The sequence below is a fragment of the Mustela nivalis genome, assembly GCF_964662115.1.
Source record: "Mustela nivalis genome assembly, chromosome: 18".
In the NCBI taxonomy this organism is placed as follows: Eukaryota; Metazoa; Chordata; class Mammalia; order Carnivora; family Mustelidae; genus Mustela; species Mustela nivalis.
The window spans coordinates 48,656,668-48,683,864 of NC_139037.1; the positions used below are offsets into that span (position 1 = coordinate 48,656,668).

Consider the following 27,197-nt stretch of genomic DNA (forward strand, 5'->3'; position numbering starts at 1 on the left):
ATCTTAAAAAAAAAAAAAAAGAATGCAGTAGCGAGCATGTATTTCATCTTTATCGGGACTATGAAGGCGATAGGTCAGCCTTCCGGGCTAGAGGTGAACATTTCTCTGCTTCGATCTCTCAGCCACCCTCACGGTGGCAAAATGACTCACCCCCACCCCAAGCATCGCATCCTGTATTCTGCCCTCTGGGAAGAGAGCCAGGACAAACTTACCTGTCCACACCCCACTGAAAACACCTCTTTATCCCGCTCGCACGAATGGGGCTACATCTTACCCAGAGACAGAGGCCACAGGACGTGATTCTGCTTTGATTAGCTTGGACCTATGGCAGGTATTCCTCTTACTTCCCAAAGCCCAGGGGTGGAACTGTCCCCTTCAGTCCCATGCACCCCCACCCCTGCGCCTGAAATGCAAGGAGGAAGTGTGGAAATCTGGGGAAGCCCATGGCAGGGAGGGTGTCTGGTGTCCTAAAAGCGCCCACCGGGTCCTCTACGCAGGGTCGCCAGATACAGCAAAGAAGAATACAAGACACACAGTTCCATTTGCATTAAACCACAATTTTTTGTGGGTAAATATCGGCACATTTTCATCCTAAAAAATAACTCATCGTTTCCCTGGAATTCAAATTTGACTGGGCGTCCTGTAGTTTGTTTGATGCTAAGTCTTTGCAAACTTTCTCGTGGGCCAGACTCGCTTATGCACGGGGTTAAAGTTCCCATTCTGACTCGTTGAGTGGGGGGAGGGGGGTGGGACTCTGCATTTCTCACAGGGTCCCTGGGATGCGGTGTGGCAGGCGGCAGGCGGGAGGCTCACACCTTGAGGACGGATCTGCAGGACCTCACCGGGGTAAGATGGCGAGGAAGCCTAGAACAAAGCGCACAGCCCTGCGCCCAGCCCAGGATGAGGACTCAAGCCAGTTGCTCAGGTTGCTCATTATCACAATGATCTGGGTGCGTGTGTCCTTCTCCCTGACTCAGGACACTTCTCAGTGATGGTACAGAAGCTGCAAAGTCTCCATCCACCCTGCAGCTGTTCTGGCCGCTCAGTGGCCAGGGAGGTTTCATCAGGGGGGACACGAAAGGGCTGGCACCTGGGGCTTGAGCCCCGGGACCCCTACGTTTCTGTGAGCAGAGCAGTGCTGGGGGCTCACCTGCCACTTTGCCCAGCCCATCTTTGTTCACTCACGTTGACCCAAATGAGGTTTGTGGGTGCACCGTGCTTTGGTCACAGCGACACAAACGCCAAAATGGGGATTTCCTGGAAGGAGTCGGGAGGGACTCACATCGTGGAAGTGAGAGCCCAATGACCAAACCTCAGGGGGGCCAGGGGATGCTGGGGACACCTGTGCTCAGTCCTCACCTCTCATATCTCAGAGGTGGACATTTTCTCCTCCTGCAAACTGGCTTCCTCCACAGGGTGCAGAAGCAAAGCTTCTCCATCCCAGAGAGAAAACTCCCAAGGAAGGGCACGGATTGGCCTGGCTCGGGTCAGATAGTCGCTGTCTGCTTCCTTCTCGATAGGCACGCTCCATTCTCTCTCTCCCTCTCTCCCCTCCTGCACCAACTTATTCAGTCCCGTGGCTTTCAATTCCATCTAGGTGCTGAGGGGCCCCTGAAGGGGAGCACGGCCATTGCGTTCACTGCCTCACATCTGGAAACCCCGCACTAGTTAGGGTAGAGGAACCTTCCAGAAGAAAGAAACTCATGTGATTTAGTCTGTAATAAATACTGTGGCTGGGGGGCTTATGAACATCAGAAATGTATTGCTCATAGTTCTGGAGGCTGGGAAGTCCAAGATCAAGGTGCCAGCACCATCACCTTCTGGTGGAGGCCCTATCCAGGCTCAGAGTTGGCCTCTCCCTACACCCTCACTGGTGGAAGGCTAGAGATTTCTCTGGAGTCCCTTTTATAAGGGAATCAGTCCTGTTCATGAGGGCTCCGTCCTTGTGACCTAATCACCTCCCAAAGGTCCCCATCTCTTAATATCCTAATATTGATATGTGGTATCACTTTGGGAGGTTACATCTCACCACGAGTTCTGAGGGACATAAACATTCAGACCACCAATATACATTATATATCAGCGATATGCATTATCATGGCATGTCATATTATTCACTTTCTTACTTAGAAAATTTTTAAGTGTGATAAAATAGATAGAGCATAAAATTTACTGTTTTTTTAATAGATAAAGGGTATTTTTTCTTAAGATTTTATTTATTTATTTGATAGAGATCACAAGTAGGCAGAGAGGCAGGCAGAGAGAGAGGAGGAAGCAGGCTCCCCTCTGAGTAGAGAGCCCGATGCGGGCTCGATCCCAGGACCCTGGGATCATGACCTGAGCCGAAGGCAGAGGCTTTAACCCACTGAGCCACCCAGGCGCCCCACAATTTACTGTTTAACCACCTTTTAGTTCACATTGTTGTGCAATCATCACAATCTGTCTCCAGAAGTCTTTGCATCTTGCAAAACTCAATCTCCAGACTTGTGAAACCCTCCCTCCCACCTTGCTCCAAGACCCTGGAAATCACCCCTTCTCTATGAACTTGACTCCTCTAGGCACCTCGTGGAATCATATAGCCTTTGTCTTTCTGTCTTCTTTCACTTCGCATCACACCCTCAAGGTTCAACCAGACTGCACTGTGTGTTGCAGTTTCCTTCCTTTTTAAGGCTGGATAACATATGAACCACATTTTCTTATGCCTCAACAGCCACTTGTTTCCATCTTTTGCGATTCATGCTGCTATAAACATGCATGTACAAATTAGATGTTTATTTCTTGATGATTTAACAATGTTGGGTGAGCATTGGGCACTGGGAGAGATGGTTGTGGAGGGACCCCATCTTTTCTGGGCTCTACCATGCCCTAGGACCTGGGTATTTTCTGTATCCAGGGAAGAAGGCATGGAGCAAGCATGCTTGTTTTTCAGAGCCGAGGCTTGGAAATGGTCTGTGTCCCTCTGCCCCCATCTTAGTGACAAGTATGATCATGAGGCCACACTCAGATGCCAAGACTGGTACCTGCAGTCCCTGGAAGGGAAGACGCACTCCAGGGGTGGCTCTATACTTTGGAAGGGAAGGGCAGGTTTCTCTGACCACTCACCCATTGCTACTTCATCCCCATCCTATGCTTTGGACATATCCTGTTATTGGTTGGGCAGTCTTTTTTTTTTTTTTTTAAGATTTTATTTATTTATTTGACAGAGAGAGTGAGCACAGGCAGATAGAGTGACAGGCAGAGGCAGAGGGAGAAGCAGGCTCCCTGCTGAGCAAGGAGCCCAATGTGGGACTCGATCCCAGGAGGCTGGGATCATGACCTGAGCTGAAGGCAGCTGCTTGACCAACTGAGCCACCCAGGCGTCCCAGTTGGGCAGTCTTAAGAGAGACTCAGAAGTATCGATGGTTTCAATCAGACAGAAGGTCGTTTTGCTCACGGAGGCACAGAACCTGTTTTTCACTACTCCAACAAGTGTCTGTCTAGAACCTCCTAGCTTACTACTCCACCATCCTCAACACACAGCTTCTGTCCAAAATAGCTGCTCCAGGTCTCGCCAGTCTGGTCAACTGGGAAGAGGGAAAGGGAAGAGGGAGGAAGCTGTGCCCCCCGCTTGGCCCTCATCCGGCCACTGCAGGCACACGAATGATCTGAGTCAGAGGACACAGATGTGTCTCAGCTCTCATGATGTAAATAATAATAATAAAATAAAATAATAAATAAATAAATAAATAAAATAATAGTAATTAGTTTTTAAAAATTTACTTTTGTGGTACTTCTGAAGATGAGACAGTCATATCTGACCTTTTATGTATACATTTAGTACAGTATTTTTTTTCTGAAGGGATGTTATTAGATCAACAATGCACACCTTACTATTGATGCAGACTGAGACGTGACCCAGACAGTGGACAGAGCGGAAGTAACAACACTAGTAAGTCTTACTGATCACTACCATTTTCTCCGAGACTTGGCTATGAGGCAGGTCCTGGGCTGAGCACACTTGCACAGATTATTTCACTAAATTGAGTCTGTGAGAGGTGTCATTCAACAAGGGATTCGGACGTCCCCATCCTCCTGACTCCCAAGCATGGTGACTGTTTCTTTTAATTTCGTTATTTATATAACGAAATTAAAAGAAGTATCGATGGTTTCAATCAGACAGAAGGTCGAAACAGATATGACTGTTTCCATGAGGACGATCATAAAAGGGTTACAGTAACCCTGGTAAGTCATCCTTAAGTGAGAGCCAGAGGGGCTTAACCTATGAGGACACAGTGGTGTAAACAGTTATATTAAAGTAGCGACTTTGTGTGAGGACCCCGAAATGAGAGCCAATAGTCGGTGGGGGGGTTCCTAAGTGCTGGCCTCCCATTAGGGAAGCAGGCGAGGCCCCCGCCGCTGGGGCCAGTGGTCTACTACGGGAGGCGGTATGTGTAAGCACTTCTGGAGCCCAGGCTTTGCATTCCGGGCGTGTGGCTTTCGGCAGGTGCCTGAGCTCGGTGTCCCTTGTTATCTGCAAAGTGGGAACAGGTTATTAATGGGACCTAAAGCATGCAAAGCCCTCGCAGGCGCCCAATGTGAAAAAGGAGGGCACTGAGGCCAAGAGACAGGCAAGGCTTGCTCTGGCCCTGGAGCTCTGGCAGCTCCAGGGGTGGCTCCGAGCCCCGGGGACCTTCCCAGACGAAACCAGAGCCCAGCTCCCGTCTCCGACCCAGAGAAAAGGGGACCGGGGAAGGAAGAGGCTGGCCGCTCGGAGTGGCAGGCGGCAGGTGCAGGAAGCGAGGGCACTTGTGGGGCTTGCCTCGGGGCCAGCAGGATCCCCGTCCTAGAAGTTCAGCCCGGGACCGGGCAGGGCTCGTCAGGGCTGTGCCCCGGAGCTGTCCCTGTGAGCGGACGCCGCACCCGCCACGAACCCCGGCACGGAAGGGGTTACGATGATAGAGACGACCGGAGGACCCGGGGTGGCATGAGCGGCCCTCGACGCCACTCTCCCCCACACCTTTCCGTCCCAGGCTCGCGCGGGGCGCCGACCGCGCAGGCGCGAGCGGCGATCGCCGGGCTCGGGGTGGGGGGAACCTCCCGAGACACCCGGAAGTCTCCGCCTAACGGGCCGGGCTCGCGCCTCCTGTCCTGGAAGGGGGCGGGGCCCGGAGCCCCTCGGCGCGCGGCGCCATAGAGCGGGGACGGAGGACCCTTGTCCTAGACCGTCCGGAAGTGGCTCCCAGGGGCGCCCGCTCCGCACCATAGAGCTGAGGGGGGTGGCGGCTAGGGGGTCTCCGGGCTCGCCTTCCTAGAGCGGCGAGGACGGGGTGGAGGCCGGCGGGGGGGGTGGGAAAGGAGGGGGAGCAGCGCGGGCGGAAGCGGCCGGGAAGGTCACTTCCGGCCTGGGCGCCCGTCCCCCTGACCCCAGGGTCTGAGTCGCCGCTGCCGCCGCTGCCACCATCCGCGAGGGAGGAGCGAGGAGGAGTGCGGCGCGGCGGCCCCGGGACCGAGGAGGTGAGGGGAGGGCGCGGAGACATGGGGGGCGTGAACCCGGGGCCGGGGTGGGCGCGCGCCTCTGGGAGCCCCACTGCGGGCGGGGGGCGGGCGGGCGAGCGCGACTGGGCGGGCGAGTGCGACTGGGCGGGCGAGTGCGCGTGCGCGTGCTGGGGGGGCGTGAGTGGGCGCGCGGCCGGTGACGCGGGCGGGCGAGGGCGCGCCAGGCGGAGCCGCGGGGAGCGCGCGGGCGCGCCGGGGCCGCGCCGGGGCCGCGCTGGGGAGGGAGCGCGCCTGCGCAGCGCCGGGGATCGGGCCGGGGGCTCGGGGGTGGGGACGCCGCAGGCTCCCCGGCAGGTCGTGGCCGGAAGTGGTGGTGATTCCCGGGGGAAGTTGAGGCCCCGGTGGGGGAAGGGGACGCGCGGGCCGGCCAGGCCTGACCGGAAACGGCGGTCCGGGGGGCACGTCTGGGTCCCCGGCTTGTTCCCCCTCCTTTGCCGCTCCTTCTCGCTTCCCGAGAAGCCCGGGTTCCGCTGCCGCCGCGGGCGGGCTGCGTGAGGCCTTTGATCCGCCGGTGATTACGGCCTGGGTCCCCGCGGGAGGCTCATTCATTCGCCCGGGCGCGGGCGGCAGGCAGGAAGCGCGTGCGCCGGAGGGGAAATGACTGGGCCAAGGTCAGGCACCGCGTGGCCCGCTGGACCGGGGCGGACGGGGGCCGGGCCCCAAGGCCACCCCGAGGGCTCCCGGGCGCCAAGCTGTGCTGCTGGATCCCCCTCACCACTCCCAAACCCGACCTCAAGAAGGGACACCCCAGTTCGTGGAGACGGGGGTTGGGCGGCCACAGGATGGTGGCGTCCCACGACGGAAAAGTGACCCAGAGGCTCTCCCAGTGCCCGGCCCCATGCTGGGCACCGGGACAGGGTCAAGAACAAGGTCCCCGAGCGGACGGGCAGAGACGGGGACCTGGACACGGAGTACCTCCTCCCCCAGAGCAATTGTGGGAAGGTCTCCCGGCAGAGCCCCGTCCAGAGGCGTTCAGGAAGAGGTCACTTGGTGTGTGGCTGCCTGCTGCCTGGCTGTATTGGGCAGTGCTGAGGACACAGTTGGGAGTCAGCCGGCCTCTGCTCTGGGGAAGCACAGTCGCTGTTGATCCCCGCTTATCCCCTAAGACGTAAGCCTCTTGGGCTAAATGCAGGTGGCATCCATCTGCCTGCTTTTGCTGCGGTTCCTTGTGGTCCTGCCTCAGCCCTGAGAGCATTGGGATCAGATCCCCACATTGTTCTCTCTTGTCTTAGCTTTTTCCCCTGGAGGTTTTCCAGATCTAACCCCCACCCGCACACCCGCTGAGCTGAGGAATGGGAGAACCCCAAGGGCTTATCAGCATGCCTGACCCATGAGCAACCGTGTGGCCTTAGAAGTGCTGGGGTCAGACAGAACCGAGTTCAGATCCCAGCTCCATACCTGGTGCTTTGTGACCTTACAGCGTAAATGACTCTCACATCTCAGTTTCTGCCTGGATGAAGAGGAATGGTGGTAATAGCTTTGACTTGGTAGGGAAGCTGTTAATGCATGTCCCCTCCAGAGAGCTGAGCGGAAGCTATGTGAGAAAGGCTCTGGAGCCAAGCATTCCTCGTAGGCCAGGCCTTGCCTCCTGTCTCTTCCAGCATGGTGACCATGGACCTGTCACTTTCCTCTTTCCCCATTCCCTGTGGTAGAGAGCACAGTCCAGCATTTTCTGGATAAGGCTGGTCCTGTGCTGGGTCCATGGGCACAGTGGTCCTGGCACAGTGCTCTACTGTGGGGTGGGAGAGAAGGGTTCCTCGGTGCACGTTTCTTGAGGATCCCCTGTGCCAGACCCAGAGCTGGGTGACACTGGGTGGCAGTTCCTGTCCTGCAGCAGCTTGGAGGCCTGTCGGGGACACACATACAGAGGACCAGGGAGAGGGCTGGGGGATTTCCCAGAACATCCCTTCCGGGAACTGTAGGTGCCCAGAGGGAAGCTTGTCCCCGTGGGAGGTGGTGTATCTTGTGCCTTGAAAGACAGGGAGGGATTGGCTAAGAGGACCCTGGGGCTTGGGGGAAGGTGATGGTGAGCTCTGGACTCGCCACTCTGGCCTGTGGCTGCAGTAGTCAGTCAGGGGAGCAGTAGTCAGTGCTGGGGACACAGCTCCCCGGGCACCTGTGCTCAGAGACATGTCAGCCTCCAGACCTTGCTTGCTTGCCCTCCATGCTGCCCAAAGCCTCACGTGTACTGGCGCCTCCAGGAGCCAGCTGCGGCTTTGGCCTCTTGGTGACAGATTAAATTTAATGGCACTTGCTTCCTGAGCACTCGGCAGGCGCCTGGTCCTGTGTCTGGTCCTCGCTGTCCCAAGCTCTCTGAGGTCTTGGGATGGGGTTGGTTGCCCTCAGTTCAGGGGCGTGGGATGGAGCCCCGGGCCCCATGGTTGCACTGGGAGCACTGGCCTGCACATGATTCCAGAGCTCGGCCCTTCACTGTAATGCCACGGACTCTGATGACTTCTTTCTTTCAGCCACCGCTGGGGTCTCGGGGAGATGGAGGCTATCCTCAAGGCCTTTTCAGTGTCCCATCATCGCGTAGCAGGGAGTGCGTTGCATGAAGGATCACTGGCTGGTTCAGGGCACCCTAAGCTCCAGCCTTTCATTTCGGGGATGACTCACGCTGGTGGCATCAGTGGCTTTGTTGTAGTAGCATGGAGAGCTGTGGCCTCACAGCCATCGAGCAGCCAGCCACAGGAGTCTGGATGGGTGGCCAGGGGCCCTGAGCTGCTCCCGCCGGCCACCTGGGGCCACAGGCCGCGACTATAATGATGGCGGTTAAGGGAGCCAGTGCCAGGATCCTGAGGGTGAGGAGGAAAGGAACGATGACCTTGGCGGCTGGCCGACCTGGCTGGAGTCTGGCGCCTCTACTTGGTGGCTGGCTCTGTGAACTTGTGTGAACCCCAGCTTTAACAGTTTCTTGTCAGGGGTTGCCAGGCACATCCTGGGCACCTGGCTTCTGGCTGAGGGCTTCACCCATGTTACGTCTGATCTGGATGTGGGGCCAGGAGGGTCAGGAGGCACAGAGGCCAGAGCACCTTGTCCAAGGTCACATGGCTGCGGGGTGGCAGGGCTGAGTTGGCAGCCTGCCCGGAGAGCTTGTTCTCTCCTCTCTGACGGTGGTTATGGGCTCGGGACTGTAAACCCATTGCAGTGGGTATGAGGGTCTGACATGTAGTCTGTGCTTTGAAAAGAGAGGACACTTGAGCTGAGGGAAGGGAGAAGTCTGGGAAGGTTTTCTGGGGGAGGTGCTACTTTCACTGGAGAGAATGGGCAAAGTGGAAGGACGTAAACACCCCCCCCAAGAATGGGGGTCCGGCCTGATTGAGGGGTAACAGACAGAATGTGGCCTGTAGGCGTGGTTCCATCCTTTTTTCCCCCTAGAGAATATTTTTGTTTGTTTAAGCAGTTTTCAGTTACTTGTCCAGACTAAGGAATGAGGAGCATTGACTGACGTGTCTGAAGACCTGGATGCTGGGTGTTCCTGGACAGTGGCAGGTGGCCTCCGGGCTCCTGCCGCACCTGCCCACATTAACTGTACAGGGAGGCTCTAGGAATTCTTGATACTGGTTTATCTTGGAGATAGCGGGGAATGGGGGCCAGGGCCTCTGGAGTTTGCCGCCTGCCTGCACCCCCGGGAGGGCCACACAGTGTTGGGGGGGGGCGGCTGGTGCCCGTGAGGATATGGGGACAGCGGCAAGGGTGAGGCCTGTGTGGCTGGGTGAGATGGGAGAGAGCAAGCCATGAGGTAGGCTTACCGCGAGGCAGCCGGTCAGTGAAAAGAGGAAGAAAGTGGGCTTGGGGGGCAAGGGAGCAGGATCAGAAGAGACTGCTTTGGTCAGCTCTTTCAGTGTGCTGGGAAACCCGAACAAGGCACAGATTGCGTTCTGGGGAAGTACGGCCTACCAGCCGACTCTGAGAAGATGGAAGAAGTCTGAGCAGACTGTCATTGTAGAGGAAATGGGGAAAGTTGATAGAGGCCCCCGTCTGCCCCCCAAAAAAGTACTTATGGTTCTGATGGTGTTGCTGAATTGGAAGAACAGGTGGGAGCCTGGCAGCATCAGCTATGGGTGTGGGAGGTGGCCTGGGTGGGAGGTAGAGGAGGGAATGGACGGGTATTTGGGCCTGAGGCTAAGGGTGAAGCCACCCACAGAAAAGGGAAGTGGGTGGGAGCTGGAGAGGAGAGCGTAGGGGTCTGCCTGCACCACCAGTGGGGCTGTGGAGTGTCACCACCCAGGCTGAAGAGGGTCTGCGGTCTGAGTGGCCCCCAGCCAGTCAAGGACACCAGGGCCAGCCAGGCTGCTTCCCCTCAGTGAGTTGCGTGGGCTGGGTGGATGGTTCCAGGTGGCGGTGTGGGCTGGGGAGGAAGGAAACTCAGTCCTGGGATGCGGGGCGGGGTGGGGGCGGGGGTGGCCCTTGGGAGGGGAGAGGACTCGGGGCAGCTTGAGGACTGGCTGCAGGTGGGAGGTGGGCAGTGGGGCTGGGGGGCTGGGTTTGGATTTGGGCAGGTGCAGCACGGGGTTCAGGTGGGGCAGGGATGTGAACCCCAGCAGCTCATGGAGGTGTGAGTCTCCTAGCACATGACCCCCCCTTGGGAGTAGGTGCCCCCATCCCCACAGAACACTGTCATCGCAGAGGGAGACTGTACTCGCTCCCCTTCCCCTGCCCTCTGGAGTCACTCACCTCTATCCTGTCTCTGCGGGTTTGCTGTTTTTCATGCGTGACGCGGTCTCTGTGTCTGGCCCCTCACACGGTGAGATGTATTCAGGGCTTGTGCTGTGCGGCATGTCAGTGCCTCACCCCTGTGTGACGGAACAGCGTTCTTTCCAGTGGTCGGGGTTCACCTGCTGTTGGGCGGTTGTGTCGTCTCCAGGTTTTGGTGATCATGATTTATGCCTCTGAACGTGTGTGTGTGGATTTCTGTGTGAGCGTGTTTCTGTTTGTCTTGGGTTTGCGGCCATGAGTGGAGCTGCTGGACCCCGTGGTCCTTCTGTGCTCCACCCTCTGGCCCCCCATTTCACATTCCTGCCAGCAATGCCGGGGGTTCCAGTTTCTCCACAGCCTCGCTAGCACTGGGTGTTTTGTGTTTTCCTGGGACCTCCTGTGGTTGAGGTCTGTTTCTCTGTTGGCGGAGGAAGTCGAGCCTCTTGTTAGCGCCTATCAGCTCTTCATGTTCTCTTCTGAGAAGTGTCTGTGCAGAGCCTGCTCCCATCTTTACCTGGACTGTTTGAATTGAGTGACTTAAGAGGATGAGTGGTCTGTGATATGGGGGGGCGAACTTGAAAGGGGCGTTGGAAGGGGGTAGGCATGGGGAGGCGGGGGAGGGTGGACGGGGAAGGGAGAGAGTCCTGGACTCTGCCCCCTGCCAGCACAGGGGTTAAAGAGCCACTGGATTTGGTGACCAAGAGGCTGGGCAGGGGGAGGTCGCAGATGGGTGGGAGGTAGGAGGAGGTAGAAGTCGCAGCTCAGCTCTGAGGGAGAAGGGGAGGGGAGGACGGGGTGTGGGTGGAGGATGGGTGTGTGTGTGTCCCGGGAAAGGGAAGGGAAGGGCCTGGGGCATAGGTGCTGGAGGGGCCCTTGCTCTGCAGGTGTTTGGTTGCTGGCACGGGGGGAGGGGAGGCGGGGAGATTGGCAGCGGAAGAAAGAGAGGGGCTAATTGGTGGGCTGGCATCCAGAGGAGGTGGGCGGGATCTAATAACAACAATAATAACAATAATTTGTCTCAAGCTTAATAGCCGCCAGCCTCTGTCAGCCCCTGTGTTAATTGAATCGCTCAAAGGCCTGGCTGGGGTGGGCTGGGGTGGTTTGGGGGAGGCCGTCCATCTTGGGGAGTGGAGGTCGGAGCTGGGCAAAGTCACAGAGAGTGGGGCAGAAACTGGGGAGCTGGAGGAAAGATGGGCAAGGCAGGGGTTCCGAAGGTGTCAGATTGCATAGTCAGCTTTCATCCAGAGCAGGCTGGGGGCCTCCTGGTTGCCAGACACGGTCACGCCCCAGTGCTTCTCTTCGTGTACAGTGCTGTGGAGGGGAGGAGACTAGAGCCCTTCCCCCATGACCCTGAGATCCTGGTATGGGACCCACAGGCCCAGGGTCAGCCCACCGGCCTCAGCAGCTTTTTGAGTGATGAATGACTGGGAGAGGAAGGGTAAGGTGTAGTGAACAACTTTCCCAACTTTTCAGTAGGACCCCTGGTTAGTCCCTGGCTCGGGCGCTGTCCTGACCCTTTCCTGGCCCCCGGGGGGTACTTGCTGGGTCTTGTGGGGAGCAGTGGGGAAGCCCCTGGGGCGTGCTCCCTTGTCCCATCACACTTTGTGCACAAAACACAGACGCAAGGTAGCCTTACTGGGATTTCAAGATGGGGACCCCCGAGCTCCAGCCACCTCAGATGGGCGTCCCTCCTGTGGCCCCCGCAGCCACCTGGCCTGCCTTCTGCCCCTCTCTCCCTCCCGTTGGAGGCACAGCACGTCCAGGCCTTTCCTGTTTGGCCTGGGATGTGTCCCCTAACGTCTTGGCAGCCCTTATTTGCTTGCATCAGGGTCAGCAAACATTTTCTGTAATGGGCCGGAAGGTAAACATTTGGGGCCTTATAGGCCAAGAGGCAAAACGGAGGACCTCGTGTAGCTACTTAGACATCTTCTAAAGCGGGACTGTGTAAACACGCAGGGAAAGTCCGTCCTGGCAGGGGCAGCTCACAGGCAGCTTACAGCCCTCTGGGCTCCAGTGTGTCCCCCAGAGAGGGGAGGGGAGACTTTCCTCTGCCTCTTAGGGTTTCTGGCCAGGACTGACTGAAACAGATTAGCAGGACAAAAGCCCACGGATTGTATTTCCACAGACATGGGACCCACAGACGTGCTTCTGCACGGGGTTGTGGGGCCGAGGGGTGGAGGCTGTGGGGAAGAGACCACGGCCCCTGGCCCACAGGCAGAGAAAAGGTCTGTGTGTCCGGGCTCCTTTCTCTGGAGTCTGGAGGGAAGGACAGGGAGGGCCCTGTGCTGGGTGGCTTCCATCTCCTAGTTTCAGGAAGAAGGGTGGCTTGTTCTGGGTGAATGTCCCCGGTGGAGACCAGTCCCTGCGCTGCAATCCTGCAGTGGGGCGGGGGTAGGGGGTGGCGGGCAGCAGGGAGACAGGGAGGGGACGGAGCGAAGGCTGAGGCCTTGTCGCTGCAGGAAACAGGCCTGAGGTGGAGACTCGGGTCTGGGAAGTCCCTGCTTTCAGTGACTTACGTGCTGCTCGTTCAGAGGAAGCACGGGGCACCCGCTGGGCAAGCGAGTCTAGTCTGCATACACGCAGGGGGGCAGAGGGGCAGAGGGGCAGGCAGCCCACGCACGGGGGGCAGAGGGGCAGAGGGGCAGGCCACCCGGCCCACTGCCTCAGCCCTGCCGGCCCACAGCCCTGTGAGTGCTCACTGTGTCTTTCATTTTAACCTTGTTTTTCTTTTTCTTTCTTTCTTTTTTTTTTTTTTAAAGGCTTTATTTATTGGTGGGTGGGACATGAGGTGGGACTGGGCAGAGGGAAAAGCAGCCCAATGTGGGGCTCGATCTTAGGACCCTGAGATCGTGACCTGAGCTAAAGTCGGACACTTAATGACTGAGCTGCCCAGGCGCCCCTTGTTTTCCTCAAAGATATAGCTGGCTCTGTCAAGTGGTCCGTGAATGGGGGTGTTTCGTCTAACAAGTAGAGAGGTGCTCCTTTCTTATCTCATTTTCACTGTGGCCTTGTAATCAGACAGCCCCATACAATTTTTTAAAGTCTGTTTACTTTTTTTTCCTAACGATTTTTATTTATTTATTCCTGAGAGAGAGAGAAGCAGAAGGAGAAGCAGGCTCCCCGCCAAGCAGGGAGCCTGATGCGGGACTCGATCCCAAGACCCTGGGATCATGACCTGAGTTGAAGGCAGATGCTTAACTGCCTGAGCCACCCAGGAACCTAAAGTCTGTTTACTTTTTAATTGAGATCTAATTTGCATGTTGTGCAGTCCTCCCTTTTCATGCGTACAAGTTAGTGGTTTCTGATGCATTCACGGTATTGTGCAACTGTCACCACCATCTGGCTCCTGGGTTATTCTCATTGCTCTGACTGAAACAGCTGACCCATTACAGAGGGTCCCGCCCCACTCCCACCCCCAGCACCCAGCTGCCCCTGGGTCTGTCCTGGATGGCTGTGGAATCCTCTCTCCGTGGCCCTTGGAGACTGGCTTCCCCCACCCCCATGGTGTTTGCATGGGAATAGCACTGCCTGGAATGTGGGCGGCCAGACACGGGGTTTACGTCTCAGGTGTGCACCTGGGAGTGGAGTCGCCGGCTCCCAAAGTAGGTCTGTTTATTGCGGAAGGAGCTGTCAGACCGCTGCCCCAACCTGCACACCCAGGGGCCGTGTGCAGGGGTTTGTGCGGCCTCACTGTCACGGTCACCCTGTGTGACCTGACGGCCGGGCAGTGGCATCCCCGCGTTGCCCCCTCCATACCCAGTGATTTTTCCTGTCGCGATGCACAGCCCCCCGGCCTTCCAGAAAAGAGCTGTCTTGTCTTTTCCCCTATTACAGAAGTAATCACTCGTTCTAAAGAATTAAAAAGTTGAGATGAACTTGAGAAGCAAAGAGGGACAAGCACTCTTGCTGCTGGCAGCAGACGGCTGGCAGCCACTGCTCCCGAGACTGTGGCATCTTTGGGATTTTTCTCGGGCTTTCTCCCATGTGGCGCTGACGGGTTCTCTCCAGTTTTTCCCTGCTCTAAATCTGGCTGTGAGGAACTATTTTTTGTCTGCAAGAAGCATTTTCTGAGGTCTGGGTTTCCCCTTAGATCAGCTTCTGGAGCAGGGGGTTGCCTGGTCAGGGGCCCCCAGCGCCCACGTGCGGCTCCACAGTTGGGTGGCGACTGTCCCGTGGCTCCGAGCCCGGCGCTGTGCCAGCGCATCCCAGCTGCCCACTGTCGCTGCTGCCGCCATCCAGATGCTGTTTGCTGTTGCTGCCGGCAACCTCCAGCACCCGGGCCCCTACGTCTGTGAGCCCCAGTGTCCTCGTCTGTGAAGCATGGGTCATAATGACACCGACCTCAGAGGGGTCCGCACATTTCACCCACTCCTCAGTGCTCTGTGTGGCCTCGGAAGCCCTGCAAGAGAGCCCTCCCACCCCTGTGTCTCTATCCTCTCCTCAGGGCTTTTGCACGTGCTGTCCCTGCATCCCTCCTCCCTGCTCCTCCTACAGGGCCGCTCCTGGGGCTCCTCCTCCTGGGAGATCCTCCTCCAACCTCCTGATGCAGCGGCCCATCCCTCCCCTCCCAGCCCCTCCCCTCAGTGCATATCTTCTCGGAACTTCACTGGATGAAATCGCCTTTCATGTTCAGATCCTTGTTCCTCACTGGCAGGGCCCTCTTATGTGGCTGGGGCTGTGGCCTGCTCACCAGGACGTTGTCCAGTGTCGGAGCAACGCCTGGCCCATGGGGAGACCCTGCACCTCCAGGGTGGGAGTGATGGGGACAGGGGGGCAGAAAGACGCCAGCGCCCGCAGAACTGCTGATGCTCCCGCCTTCTCTCCCATGAGGCCGATGGGAAGATCCCGTCTGATGAGGGCCCTGCGGGGAGGGGGTCCTGTGGTCCTCGGGCAGCTGTCCCGTGTCACGGTGGGCGCTGTGATGCTGCGTGGAGCCAGAACCTGAGCAGGGCACCCCCTGTGTGTGTTTCCTCCCTGACCTGGCCTGACCGCGTGGTGGCTCCCTTTCGTCAGTGGCAGGGCCGGTGGTGAAGAGGCCTTGCCCTTGCCTGAGGGTTCTGACCAGGGACCCCTTGCTGGCCTCCTGCCAGGCACCTGCCTTCTGTCCACATTTCAGTAGCGCCTCCGAGGCAGCCACTTGCCAGCCCCTGCTCAGGGTCCCCAGTGTGGCTCCTGGCCCCCGAGATGGGCTTGCCTTTGTCTTCGCCTGTGTCCCGTGCTCTTCTCAATCCTTGTTGACGGTTGGCTGGGTTTTAGGACGGCAGAGCAGTTGGGACCAAGGAGTCTGCAGTGGCACCGTTGGCATCCTGTCCCTGCTCAGCGATGACCTCACTGTGACCTCACGTCCTCTGCTGTGACGTGGGGAAGGGAGTCATTGACAGCACGGCAATGCAGGTTGGCACAGAGCTGGGGCCAGTGGCCGGAAAATTGGACCCCGGAGTCCAGGTTTGGCTCATGGGAGACAGGTGGGATGCCGCTGTGTGAGTGAGCATTTGTCTGGTGAGGACCTGGCCCTGACAGCCCAGGTTCACGGTTCTCCACAGGCTCTCTGACTCCAGGTCTCGGTCACTTGTGGCTCAGCTTCCTCCTCTGCGTGCTGGGCGGCAGCGTGGCCCTCTCAGAGGGCTCGGGTAGGACCGAGTGTGGTAATGGCATCTAACCCACATAGAACTGGGCCTGGACCTGGGAGATGCCTGCGAGTGTCTATGAACTGGACAGGTGGTTTCTCAGAGCTTCTTTCAGAGATCAGCTGAGGTTACTGAGGGGACAGGCTTGCGCCTGCTGGTAGTGGAATGGGTTCCTTTTGGTGCCTGTATGGTGGTGAGCCCCCTGTCAGTGGGGGATTCAAGAGAAGTGGGCCTGGTATAGTGTGCTAGGGGCAGATGGTTGCTGTTGGCGGGTGCTCGTGTGCAGCCACACCCCTGCGGAGAGGTCCCTGTGTGTGGGGGGCGGGGTTTGCCCTGAGCTGCATGCACTCAGCTTCGGGGACCAGGTCCCCATCCATGGTGTGTGGGATGCCGTTTGACCTCTGAGCGGAAGTCCTGCCTGCCTGCAGGCTTCCTGCCGGGGAGTGGCGCCACAGCAAGGGACAGGTACCCCTAAATGCCAGGCCTGCTGCAGTGCAGGACGGCGAGACCACCTGGAGCTGGGGGCCTGCCCTGGCCTCCGGGTGCTGCCGGCCAGCTCCTCGCCCAGCAGAGGGGCCTAGGTTGTCTGCCCTGGGAATCAGGCCCTGCCACATGGCGCCATTGCCCCTGGTGGTGGTGAGCGGTGAGAACCTGACCCTCGAGGACAGTAAAGAAGGAGGGGAGCGATTTCTCCTCGGCAAGGCCTGCTGTGTGGGGTGGGCAGTGGAGAGATGAAGACATGTCCACATGGTACGTGCGCTCAGACGTCTCCAGCGGCTTTGCTCCTCAGCCCTGAGGTGGAACAGCCCAGACGCTGTCCGCATCGGCCAGTGGACAGACAACATGGAATGTGGTCCATCCGTATGGTGGAGTCTCGTCCAGCCGTGAAAAGGACATTCGGACAAGTCCTGCGAACGTTACACTGAGTGAGAGAAGGCGCAGGACACCCAGTGATATGGCATCCCGTTTCCCAAAACCTCCAGATCTGGCAAATCCTCAGAGACGGAGGCCGCCACTCCCTCCCCCGAGGTCAGCATTGTCTGGCCGCCCCTCTGAGTGTAGATGCCCAGAGGCTCGCGCCTTCCAACAGGACCCCCATACAGTCTTTCTGGGAGACCTGAGCGCATGAACCCCTAGAGCAGTCAGGTGCCCATGTCGGCCTCGCCATTTCGGGCTCCGTCTTGTTTCAACCTCAGGTGCGTGAGACGTGTCGGCATGTTGGTGGCGGTCCTGGTGCAGGGCGGTGGCGGGGAGGGAGGCTGAGGCAGGGAGCTGGTCTCCCCAGGCTCCAGCTTGTGGATGGTGGAGCCAGGACACATGCCTGGCTGGGTGGCTGCAGTGCCAGGCTTCCTCCTCCCCCCGATGGTGCGTGGCCTTGGGCTGGTCCCCTGCGCAGTGGGGAGATGAGGGCCATTTTTCCATTGTCCCTCAGGTACCAGCTGCGTGTGCTGTCTGCCTGCCCGGGCCGAGCTGGGTGCTTGGAGCTCAAGTGCGGATTGGAGCCGATGTGGCGCCTGCTTTCCTACTCTGGCGTCCTCTGATCTCTGCCCTTCTGTCTCCTCCCATTCTTCCAGGGACCCAGACATGGAGCTGCGGGAAGAGGCCTGGTCTCCGGGGCCGCTGGATTCCGAGGACCAGCAGATGGCCAGTCACGAGAACCCAGGTGAGATGGCCTTGGGCAGTTCTCAGTACCCCTCCTGGACCCGGGCTTCCTTCTCCCCCTGCTCCCGTGGCTCAGGAGTGATGCCTCCTTCCTCCAGAGGGTCACAGGCACCCTTGGGGACCGCTTCTCTCCTTCTGCCCGTCCTCTCCACCCTCGTGGCCCAGCCTCCTTGCTCCCCGGTGTCCTGGCCCCTCTGCCCTGTTTCTAGGTTGTCTGCAGGTCTCTCAAGCGAGAAGCTATAGACGGATGGTGGGCATTGTGGGGCTGGGGTGACAGGACCACAGAGGAGGGCGTGATGTGTGCCAGTTTGGGGGGAGAAGCTGAGTATCTGGGTTTTTAGGGGAAATCTTCCACTTTTTCAATATCGGTATCCTGTTGTGTTTAATAAAGCATTATTTGGGTTGAATAAAACTCATCTCTGAGCACTCGGGGCCTGGGGTTTGCTTGCTGAGACTCTGCTTTCTGATTTCCAGGGGTTTTCCTGTAGGGCATCCGAGAAATAAAGCATGGGCTTGGCTTTCATGCTGCTGTCGGTGTGTTTTCGTGCTGGCCGTTATGCCGGCGTGGCGTCAGCAGGTGTGTTTTTTACACAGAGGCCAGAGGGGAGAGATTTTTGGCTTTGCAGAGCCCGGGCCCCTTGCAGCGGGAAGGCAGCCAGTACAGAAGTGAGTGGACACGGCCACGTGCTGGTAGGACTTTACATTCACAACGGGCACTGGGTCTCGGCCCTGGTGCCAGCATCCCACAGTCATCTGCGACATGGGCCACGGGGCCTGGACCGTGGTCGGGGGTAGGGTTTTTAAAGCCTCTGGGCCTCCCCCTACGGGTTATCATAAGATCACCCAGAGGAGCATAAAGAGAAACTCCCTGTAGGCAGGTCCTGGTGGCCTTGGCTATCAAGGAGGAAGCAGAGTCGGGGTCTCCGTGCTCACTTTGACCCAGCAGCCCTCCGTGGGGAGGACCATGCCTGTCCTTCCTCGCTGTGCCTCCTGACATACGTCCTTGGCCTTCTAGCCCTTTCGGAATTACTTTAAAAGCCCGCGTGTTACGGGGGCATTGGAGCTCACGCACATGACTCTGTTTGCACTCAGCTTCAGGGTTACCAACGTCCTGGCCAGTCTCATTTCTCCATTTGTGCCCTTTTCTCCCCCTGGAGATTTTAAAGAACATCCCAGATCCTGTCTTTGCACCCATAGGTCCTCGAGCAGGTGCGAGCTCTTTAAGAGCAAACATGAAACCACAGCTCCAAAGTGCTTACTTCACCCAGCGAAACACCCAGTCTGAGTCACAACCCCAGTTTTCTCCAAACTTCTGCCTTGGAGTAAGTCAGGTTTAATCCTCTGATTAGCTTGTGCTCCTTACGAGACCTGCACAACGTCTGGTGGGTTCTCTGCTCCCCCCCGTGCGGCCATCCGAAGCCTGTTCTCCCCCACGGGAACCTGTCGGCCGCCCCGCTCCAGCATGCCCTGCTGTAGGGCCAGCCACCGTGACCCCCGTGCTTAGCTCCTGGGCCTTGAGCCTGGATGCTTCTAAGTGGCTGTGCGTCCCATGGTTGTGGGCCTGCCCTGGGGAGTCCTGCCCACCTGGGTCTGGGGCCTCTTGTGGGGTGACTGGGCCAGACTCCTGCCCTGAGACCCCGGCCTGACGCCCGCGGTGGGTCTGACTTGCAGGGTGGGGCAGAGCTGGGAGAAGGTGGGGGGGGGGGCTCCTCCCCTGCCCAGGTCTGAAGGGGGCAGGTGGAAGGTGCTGTTAGAGCCCCGAGTTGCAGCCTCATGGCCTGGCCAACCCTGGGAGCTCCCTGGGCCCTTCTGATCTGACTTCTGGCCTATTGAGGATCCACTACATATACATTCTGGATGTGGCCACGGAGCCCTCCCAGTCCCAGCTGCCACTGCCACCACCACCTGGCACCTGGATTGCCACCCTGCGGTGGCCTCCAACCAGTCTGTGCGTCTACCCTTATCTGCAGCCCCCAGCCTGAGCTGCTTTTTTTTTTTTTAAAGATTTTATTTATTTGACAGACAAAGATCACAAGTAGGCAGAGAGGCAGACACAGAGAGAGGAGGAAGCAGGCTCCCCACAGAGAGAGCCCAATGTAGGGCTCGATCCCAGGACCCTGGGATCATGACCTGAGGCGAAGGCAGAGGCCTTAACCCACTGAGCCACCCAGGTGCCCCCTCAGCCTGAGCTTCTTGAGGTGGCGCAGTGTCCTGGCTTGCTGGGAGTGATCCCACACCCTGAGTTGCTCACCTTGCCTGGAGTCCACAGGGTGGAGGCAAGCTGTGCCCTGTGTCCTCGCTTTTGCAGGGGAGGGGCTGGGGACAGTGTGCCTGAGGCTGAGGTCCCTCCCCCGTGGGGCCCACAGGCTGGGGGTGGTTACTGAAGGGACTGCCTTGGAGACTGCCTCACCAGAGGGCTCATCTCGTTGTGGGCAGGGAGGCTTCACCTAGCAAGGGGCTGTCCGCTGCAGGGGTTGCGGGGGACTGTGGGGCCAAGGCCCTGGGGGCAGACTGAGGCATGGAGTGCGGCAGCGAGATGAGATGAGAGCCGTCCTGGTCACGGTTCTAACCGGAAGGGTGCGGAGCGGACCGGGACAGTAGGCTGGTTCCAGGCTGGGTGAAGGCTCTGGGTGGTCTTGTGTGTGCTGTGCCGGGCAGCCCCACACTCCTGCATCGGTCCCTCAGCTCTGGCTCTTGGCGTCCCCAGAGGCCCCTGCCGAAGATGCTGAGGGGCTCCCTGGCCTCTCTTCCCAGCAGCCCCGCGTGGGTCCTGACTGGCCGCGTCGGGGACACATGGTGGAGGAGGTGACTTCACGTTCGGTATGCCTGCCGTATCCCAGCTCAGCCTTGTGCTTGGGATTTTCCGGTGAGAAAGAGGGACTGAGCATTGTCACCCCAGGGAGAACGGCATTCCTTGGGAGCTCAGGAGGCCCGAGCCCCAAGCCAGCGTGTCTCGGTCTGCAGGCTGCCGGCCCCTCAGTAGCTGGGGGCAGTTGTGGGCCTGAGGCCCCTTCCCTAGGGAAGGCTTGGCCTCAGGGCCCCTTGGATGCCGGGTGGGGGGTGGGGGGGGCGGTGGGCTTGGCAGGCCCCAGAAGGCCTGTTGTCTTAAGGTCGTTCCAGCTCACTCTGTCCCCGCATGTCAGAGCCTCTCCACCTGGTGTCTTCCCGCCTCAGGTGCCTTGGGTGACTCCCCCCGTGACAAGGAGGCACCTTGAGACATGTGGCAGAGGGGGGCCCACGGCCTATCTTCCGACTGTCGTCAAGGCCTGAGTCATTCTGCACATGCCCTCGGCCTAGCCCCATGTGTGTTCACGTGCGGTGGCAGCAAGTCTGGGATCAGTCCTCCCCGTCGGCCGCCCGGTGCTGTGTTCGTGTCTCCTGCCACCATGTTCTGTGTGGGTCGCCACTGGCCTGCTCCTCCCCGAGCTGACCCCTGCTGCTGGGCTGTGACCCCATTGGAAGCCTGCAGCTGCGGGGGGCAGACACCCGGTCACCTAGGTGGTGCCTCTCCCGCTGCTCCGTGCACATGAGACTGAAAAGAGCCCAGGGGTCTCCTTTCCATATAACATGTACCTGCCCAGGGCATTTGTGAAACCCCAAGAATTTTCTCATTTTCATCCCTGGATTTGGGTGTTTTGGGGAGTGGTGTGCAGACTGAGCGGACGTGGACGCTGTTGTTCACGTTGGCTGCTGCTTTAGAAGCATGGCCTGTCCATCCCGTGCTCCTCTCCAGCCGCTGGCTTTGCCAGCCAGAGTGCTGGAGTGGAGAGGCCGGGCCACCTGCCCAGAGTGGGGGGTGGGGGGACTAGACAGCTGGGGTGGGGGCAGCTGGTGGGGCGGACAGCGGGCATCTGCTGCACTATCCCCTGGGGAGGGCAGCCCTTCCTCACCTGCTGCCTGGGCCCCTTTGACGGCCCGGCGTGGCCGTCCAGGTGCAAGTGGTCAGAGGCCTGGGGCCGTGCGGCGCTGGGGTGGGAGAGCCATGCAGGCCTGTCCTGGGGGTTTGGCTGCAGGTATTCGGAATGGGCAGCAGTCCAAAATGACTGCGTAAATAGAAATGACACTGTGATTCTGAGGCAGGAACTTCCCCCAACACGGAAGAAGTGAGCTGGTGTCCTGGCAGTCCCGTAGCGGGGGACAGGGTTCTGACCTCCCTCTTTTGAGTTCTGGCTCTCACAGTCCCAGTATGCCTTAGTCATTCCTGAGGGCTCACCAGGAATGCTCTGTCCAGCCCGGGATGATGGCAGCCCTTAAACCCCCCCAAACCTCCCCAGAAAAGCCACGTGGCAGAACCCAGATCCCTTGGGCCACGCTAATGACAGCACACCTTAGGTATGTGGGTGCCTTTGTGACCCCAAAATACAGTTGGTTGGGGACAGACCAATGGCCACAGGCCTGCCTGGTGTTGGCACTGTGCTGGAGGGAAGGAGAGCAAGGAGGAGCCCCAGGTAGCCCTCCGTCCGGGACTCCCTGGAAAGCTTAGGAGGTGGTCCCCCTGAGGCCAGCAGCTGAGATTGGACGTGTTCTGTCCAGACTGGGAGCAGAGCCACAGGAAGGTCTGGGGCTGGCGTGACCTGGGGCCCACCCGTGGGCTCTGCTGCCAGTCAGGGAGAACATTCTGCCCACAGCAGGACCCACTCAGCAAAACCTTCCGGGAGGGAACTCAAGACCAAGTGGGACCCTGTCTTTGACCAAAGGGGGGAAGGAAGGAGGAGGTACAGATGAAAATGGGGACTGCAGAGCCAGGAACCTGCAGCAGTGTCCCATACTGTTAGCTACGACGTGAGAACATCAGAGGAGGGAGCTTGGAGAACCTCGCCCCTTGGGAGTTGGGGAACCTTGTCCCCCCAGAGTAGGGGAACCTCACCGCTTGGGAGTCGGGTAACCCTTCCACACAGAAACAAACAACAGGAACAAACTGAGCTTAACACAAGTGCTCCCAACCCCGGAGCTGTCAGAATAAAAGAGAAAAGGAGCAGGTAACATCTCCCCAGATAGGGGGTCAGTTGGAGACACACTGCTGGGTCAGAGAGGTGAGAGCCCATGGGAGAAGCGCATACTCGGAACAGCTCAGAAGCAAGGGTGTGGGGCTCAGCCGAAAACAGGAGCAGAGTTGTTTCAGAAGGCGTCTGATTCCTTCAGAAAACTGAAGGAGAAAACTCAAGAGGGAATTCAAAGAACATACTCCTTGAGAAAAGTTGGAGGTAAAAAGGAGGGATGTTTAAAAATCAAAAAGAAATGAAGAAAGGTTAAAATGGAGTTAAAAAAAGGTCAGAACCCCAGCGTGTGGATGGGGAGGTCCTTGCAGAAATCCAAAATAAAGAAAGAGTAAACAGTGAACACAACAAGCCAATGGACCTTTCTGAATTTTAAAAGTTAGGTCTTGAAAGAGCAAATCACAAATCCCAAGAACGTCACCAAAACGAACAAGCCGTGTTCTTTCCAAGTGACTGGATGGTGAGGAAAGAAGGAAATCTTGGGGGCATTTAGGGGCAGGGCTTTATGCCAGAAGACAGTGGGGCCACATTTCTGATTCACAGGAGAAGGAAAGGCGAGCCAGGGGTCTCATCAAAACTGACCTACAGGTTGGAAGGGCACAGCAGGAGCTGCAGTCGTCCTGGGCCCTTCCAAGGGATCTTAGCAGGCAAGCTGAATCGCTGCTGGCTGGAGAGAGGCAGGCAGTGAGCGGGGTTGGGTCTCAGGAGAGCTGTGGGAGGTTTGTTAGGTCAGGAGTAGCGCACACAAAGCTATGTTTTTGTTTTCAAGAAATTGTCATCGGTGGTATTAAGGTGGTTATCTCAGCGCTACCTTGGGGTCAGCAAATGAATAATTACAGGCTGTTCGCATTCTCTTCTCCCTTTTGAAGGGGGATGCAGACATCACCGCGAAAAGACTCAAGAAAAACCTGTAGGTCCAGATTTGTCTGGGAAGAAGTCAGTGTGAATGAACTCAGCGGAATTTTTCTGTAAGAAAAAAAAAAAAGCAGTGACCGCTCCCAGCTGTGAGTCTGGAAGTACTTTTGCATCAGATGAAACAGGGCCTCCTGGAGAAACAGCGATTGCTGGTGCAGACAGGACATGGGGTTGCGCCAGGAGTGTCCCACGGGGCTGGGGAACAGGGAAGCTGCCAGGGCCCACCAGGATCCTGCCTGAAGGACGCTGTGCTTCTTGGAGACCCCCCCCCCCCAAAATCCGTGTAAATGCAAGCGTTCTTCCCGATGCTCAGAAAGGGGAGGCTGGAGAATGATAGAGAACCAGTTCATTATCTCGGAAACTAGACCCCATGGTGAAGCGAGCGTGGACACTGCCATGGCCACGTGCAGCCGACCTTGGGGACGGGGAGCCTGTGTGGGAAGCCTTCAGCTGCCCCTGCCACTGAGCAGCTCTCGGCCATTAGTGCCGAGCACCACGGAACGAGGCATTGGGACTGTCATATGGCCCTGGAGCAAGGGCAGGGTCTTGCCTTCGGGCCCAGCTGCTCTCCGGCAGCAGGGAGGGGGTCTGAGGCACCCCCTGAACCCCATGCAGTGGGCAGAAGTGGGGGAACTGGAGCGAGGCTTTCCAGGTCGATTTTGTGCTGTAAAGACCTGAGCTCTGTGGTGCCGCCCTTACCGGATGTAGACACTTTGAAGCTGGTGAGGTAGTGCCTACCTCGGCACATCGTGGCGCCTCTTTGCATGTGTGTGTGTTACCCCAGGTCCATGTGTGATTGCTCTGGGCCCAGCCTGTGCCTGGTGTGTGACTGGCTGCCATGAGGAGCCCAGGGTCTGGGAGGGAGGGAGCAGGGAAGCAGTGTTTCTGATGCATGCTTGGAAGGGAAGCTGTGGGCGCACTCGTGGAGGAGTCCCGGCTGAGGCCTGGGCCCCACTTGCCGGATTGGGGAGCGAGAGCCCTTGCTGCAGGTGCACGGGGGTCAGTCTCTGAGCTGTGAGATCCGGCTTTCATTTTCCCTGGGACATTGCTCAAAGCCATGTGTGGTGCAGACGTCGGACAGGATTTGAGTCCTCACCACACAGCCGGCCAGACCAGGGCCCCAGGCTCCTCTGTCGACTGCATGGGTCAGACAGGGGCTCTGGTATGTGGGGGCCACATTCCCAGGTGGCAGGGCAGGTGGGATCTCGTGCTAGCCTGTGATCCCATGAACCAGCCCTGTTCCTTCTTCCTCTTCGCCTGTACCAGGATAGTCTTCCTGGAGCCCAGGTGTGATGCCCTCACTCCCGGGCTTGCCTTTGCTCCTGGGCCAGGGTGTGGGCACCCTCCCCCTGCCAGTGGTGCTCTCCCTGGACTCTCCTTGTCCCTGCCTGGCACTTTGGGCTTTAGGTATCATTGCCTAGGCTTCCATCCTTGTTGAATCCCTGTGGACAGTTTATTTCCCAGCCACTTCTGGAGTCGCTGCAGTGTTCCACGCCTTGTTCCCGGTGTGGGGGAGGCAGCTGGGAAGGAAAAGTCTTGAGGGTGGATAATGGAAGACATGAATGTGCAGTGAAATGCCGGGGAGCGAGCCATGCTCTGAGGAAAATAGGGTGGGCGAGGGGGTGGAGAGACGGGGCATCTGCCGAGAGCCAGGTTTGTGCAGTGGGTTTCGAGGTGACCCGGCCTAGCTGCCTTCCTGTGCCACAGGGCACCCCGAGAAGGCGTGCAGGTGAGTGAGCTGCGAGGCTTTGCACATGCTCCGCGGCAGGTGGCACAGCCGGCAGAAGCCCCGGCCCTCGCTCCTGACCCTAGCTCTCCACCTTCGCTCCCCGACGGGCTCGACACCGAGCCCTGTGTCGAGCCGGGGCTTCTCTGACTCCCCTCCCACCCTCTTGCCTTATAGTGGACATCCTCATCATGGATGACGATGACGTCCCCAGCTGGCCCCCGACCAAGCTGTCCCCGCCCCAGTCCGCGCCCCCGGCCGGCCCCCCGCCCCGGCCGCGGCCACCGGCGCCCTACATCTGTAACGAGTGCGGCAAGAGCTTCAGCCACTGGTCCAAGCTGACGCGGCACCAGCGCACGCACACGGGTGAGCGGCCCAACGCCTGCGCCGACTGCGGCAAGACCTTCTCGCAGAGCTCGCACCTGGTGCAGCACCGGCGCATCCACACGGGCGAGAAGCCATACGCCTGCTCCGAGTGCGGCAAGCGCTTCAGCTGGAGCTCCAACCTCATGCAGCACCAGCGCATCCATACGGGCGAGAAGCCCTACGCCTGCCCCGACTGCGGCCGCAGCTTCACGCAGAGCAAGAGCCTGGCCAAGCACCGGCGCTCGCACAGCGGCCTCAAGCCCTTCGTGTGCCCGCGCTGCGGCCGCGGCTTCAGCCAGCCCAAGAGCCTGGCGCGCCACCTACGGCTGCACCCGGAGCTGTCGGGCCCCGGCGTGGCGGCCAAGGTGCTGGCGGCCAGCGTGCGCCGGGCCAAGGCGCCTGAGGAGGCGGCGGCGGCGGACGGCGAGATCGCAATCCCGGTGGGCGACGGCGAGGGCATCATCGTGGTGGGCGCGCCGGGCGAGGGGGCCGCGGCTGCTGCAGCCATGGCGGGCGCGGGGGCCAAAGCGCCGGGGCCCCGCTCGCGGCGCGCCCCGGCCCCCAAGCCGTATGTGTGCGTGGAGTGCGGGAAGGGCTTCGGGCACGGGGCGGGGCTTATGGCCCACCAGCGCGCCCAGCACGGGGATGGGCTTGGGGCGGCGGGGGGCGAGGAGCCCGCGCACATCTGCGTGGAGTGCGGCGAAGGCTTCGTGCAGGGCGCAGCGCTGCGCAGACACAAGAAGGTGCACGCCGTGGGCGCGCCGTCGGTCTGCAGCCGCTGCGGACAGAGCTACTACCGGGCGGGCGGGGAGGACGGCGACGACGACGACGAGGAGGCTGCTGGCGGGCGCTGCAGCGAGTGCCGTGGCGGGGAGGGCCGGTAGGGGCGGAGGCCCGGGGGGGCAGGGCCCCTCGGGCTTGGCGGGGACGCTGGCACAGGACCCGGAGACCAGAGAGAGGCGGACAGAGGGGCGCCACCGGCTGCGGGGTCTCCTCTCCCCGTCTCCGCCCCTGCGGTCCGCGTGGAGCCACGGGCGCCCCGGGGTGCTAGGGCCCTCCCGCCCCCGCCCTGCACCCTGCCCCGGCCTGGCCCGCCCCTCTGGTTCTCCGCGAGCCCGGGAGGGACCGTGCGTGAGAACTGGAGACAGAGGGACGCCGGAGACTGCCACTGGAGGACCGGTGCCCCGCCCCTCTTTCCCTTGCCCGGCTGCCCCCGGGCGCTTGTGAGGAGCCTTCCAGGTCAGAAGGGCCACGCGCGGGGAAGGGAAAGAGGGTCCTTTTCCCTTTAGAGTTTTCTTTTAATCACACCCGCCTCCTGACTGCATCCTGCCGTTATTTTGATTCTGCCCTGCGGGTCCTGTTGTTTTTCTTGGCCCTTGTCCTTCCTCCCCTCCCCGGGTTTGGGCCGGGAGGAGTGCTGGAGCGGGACTAGCCCCTGGTCCCCGCGTCCCCGCGGAGCTGGGGTCCGGTCTGTTCTCTCGTCTGGACACGGCGGCAGGAGGGGTGCTGGGCAATAAATGGCACTATCCGATTGTCCCTGCTCTGCGTGGTTCTTGAGTTGGGAGGGAGAAGGTCAAGAGTGGGAATGGAGGCCTTGTACGCCAGTGGGCGGGTGGAGAGCAGCAGCCTGGGCAGCTGCGGAGTTGGTTCCCTCCAGGGAACCGACTGGGG

At 59.3% G+C, this 27,197-nt stretch overlaps 1 protein-coding gene and 1 long non-coding RNA gene across 4 annotated transcripts; both read left to right on the top strand.

Annotated features, from left to right (window-relative positions):
- The first annotated feature begins 5,330 nt into the window (after positions 1-5,330).
- ZNF787 (zinc finger protein 787) lies at positions 5,331-27,062 on the top strand. 2 transcript variants are annotated; one of them, XM_082709670.1, is made up of 3 exons: positions 5,331-5,493; positions 17,435-17,523; positions 25,338-27,062. In XM_082709670.1, exons 2-3 carry the CDS (start codon positions 17,445-17,447, stop codon positions 26,408-26,410), a joined length of 1,152 nt encoding a protein of 383 aa, XP_082565796.1. In that variant the 5' UTR covers positions 5,331-5,493; positions 17,435-17,444; the 3' UTR covers positions 26,411-27,062. The 2 variants fall into 2 exon arrangements, with proteins under 2 accessions (XP_082565796.1, XP_082565795.1); XM_082709669.1 differs by lacking the exon at positions 5,331-5,493 and adding an exon at positions 9,413-9,572.
- Positions 17,530-22,761, top strand: LOC309852668. 2 transcript variants are annotated; one of them, XR_014305330.1, is made up of 3 exons: positions 17,530-18,212; positions 18,720-18,844; positions 20,277-22,761. It is a non-coding gene; the product is annotated as an uncharacterized lncRNA (long non-coding RNA). The 2 variants fall into 2 exon arrangements; XR_014305331.1 differs by having other exon boundaries at positions 17,530-18,188.
- Positions 27,063-27,197: the final 135 nt, after the last annotated feature.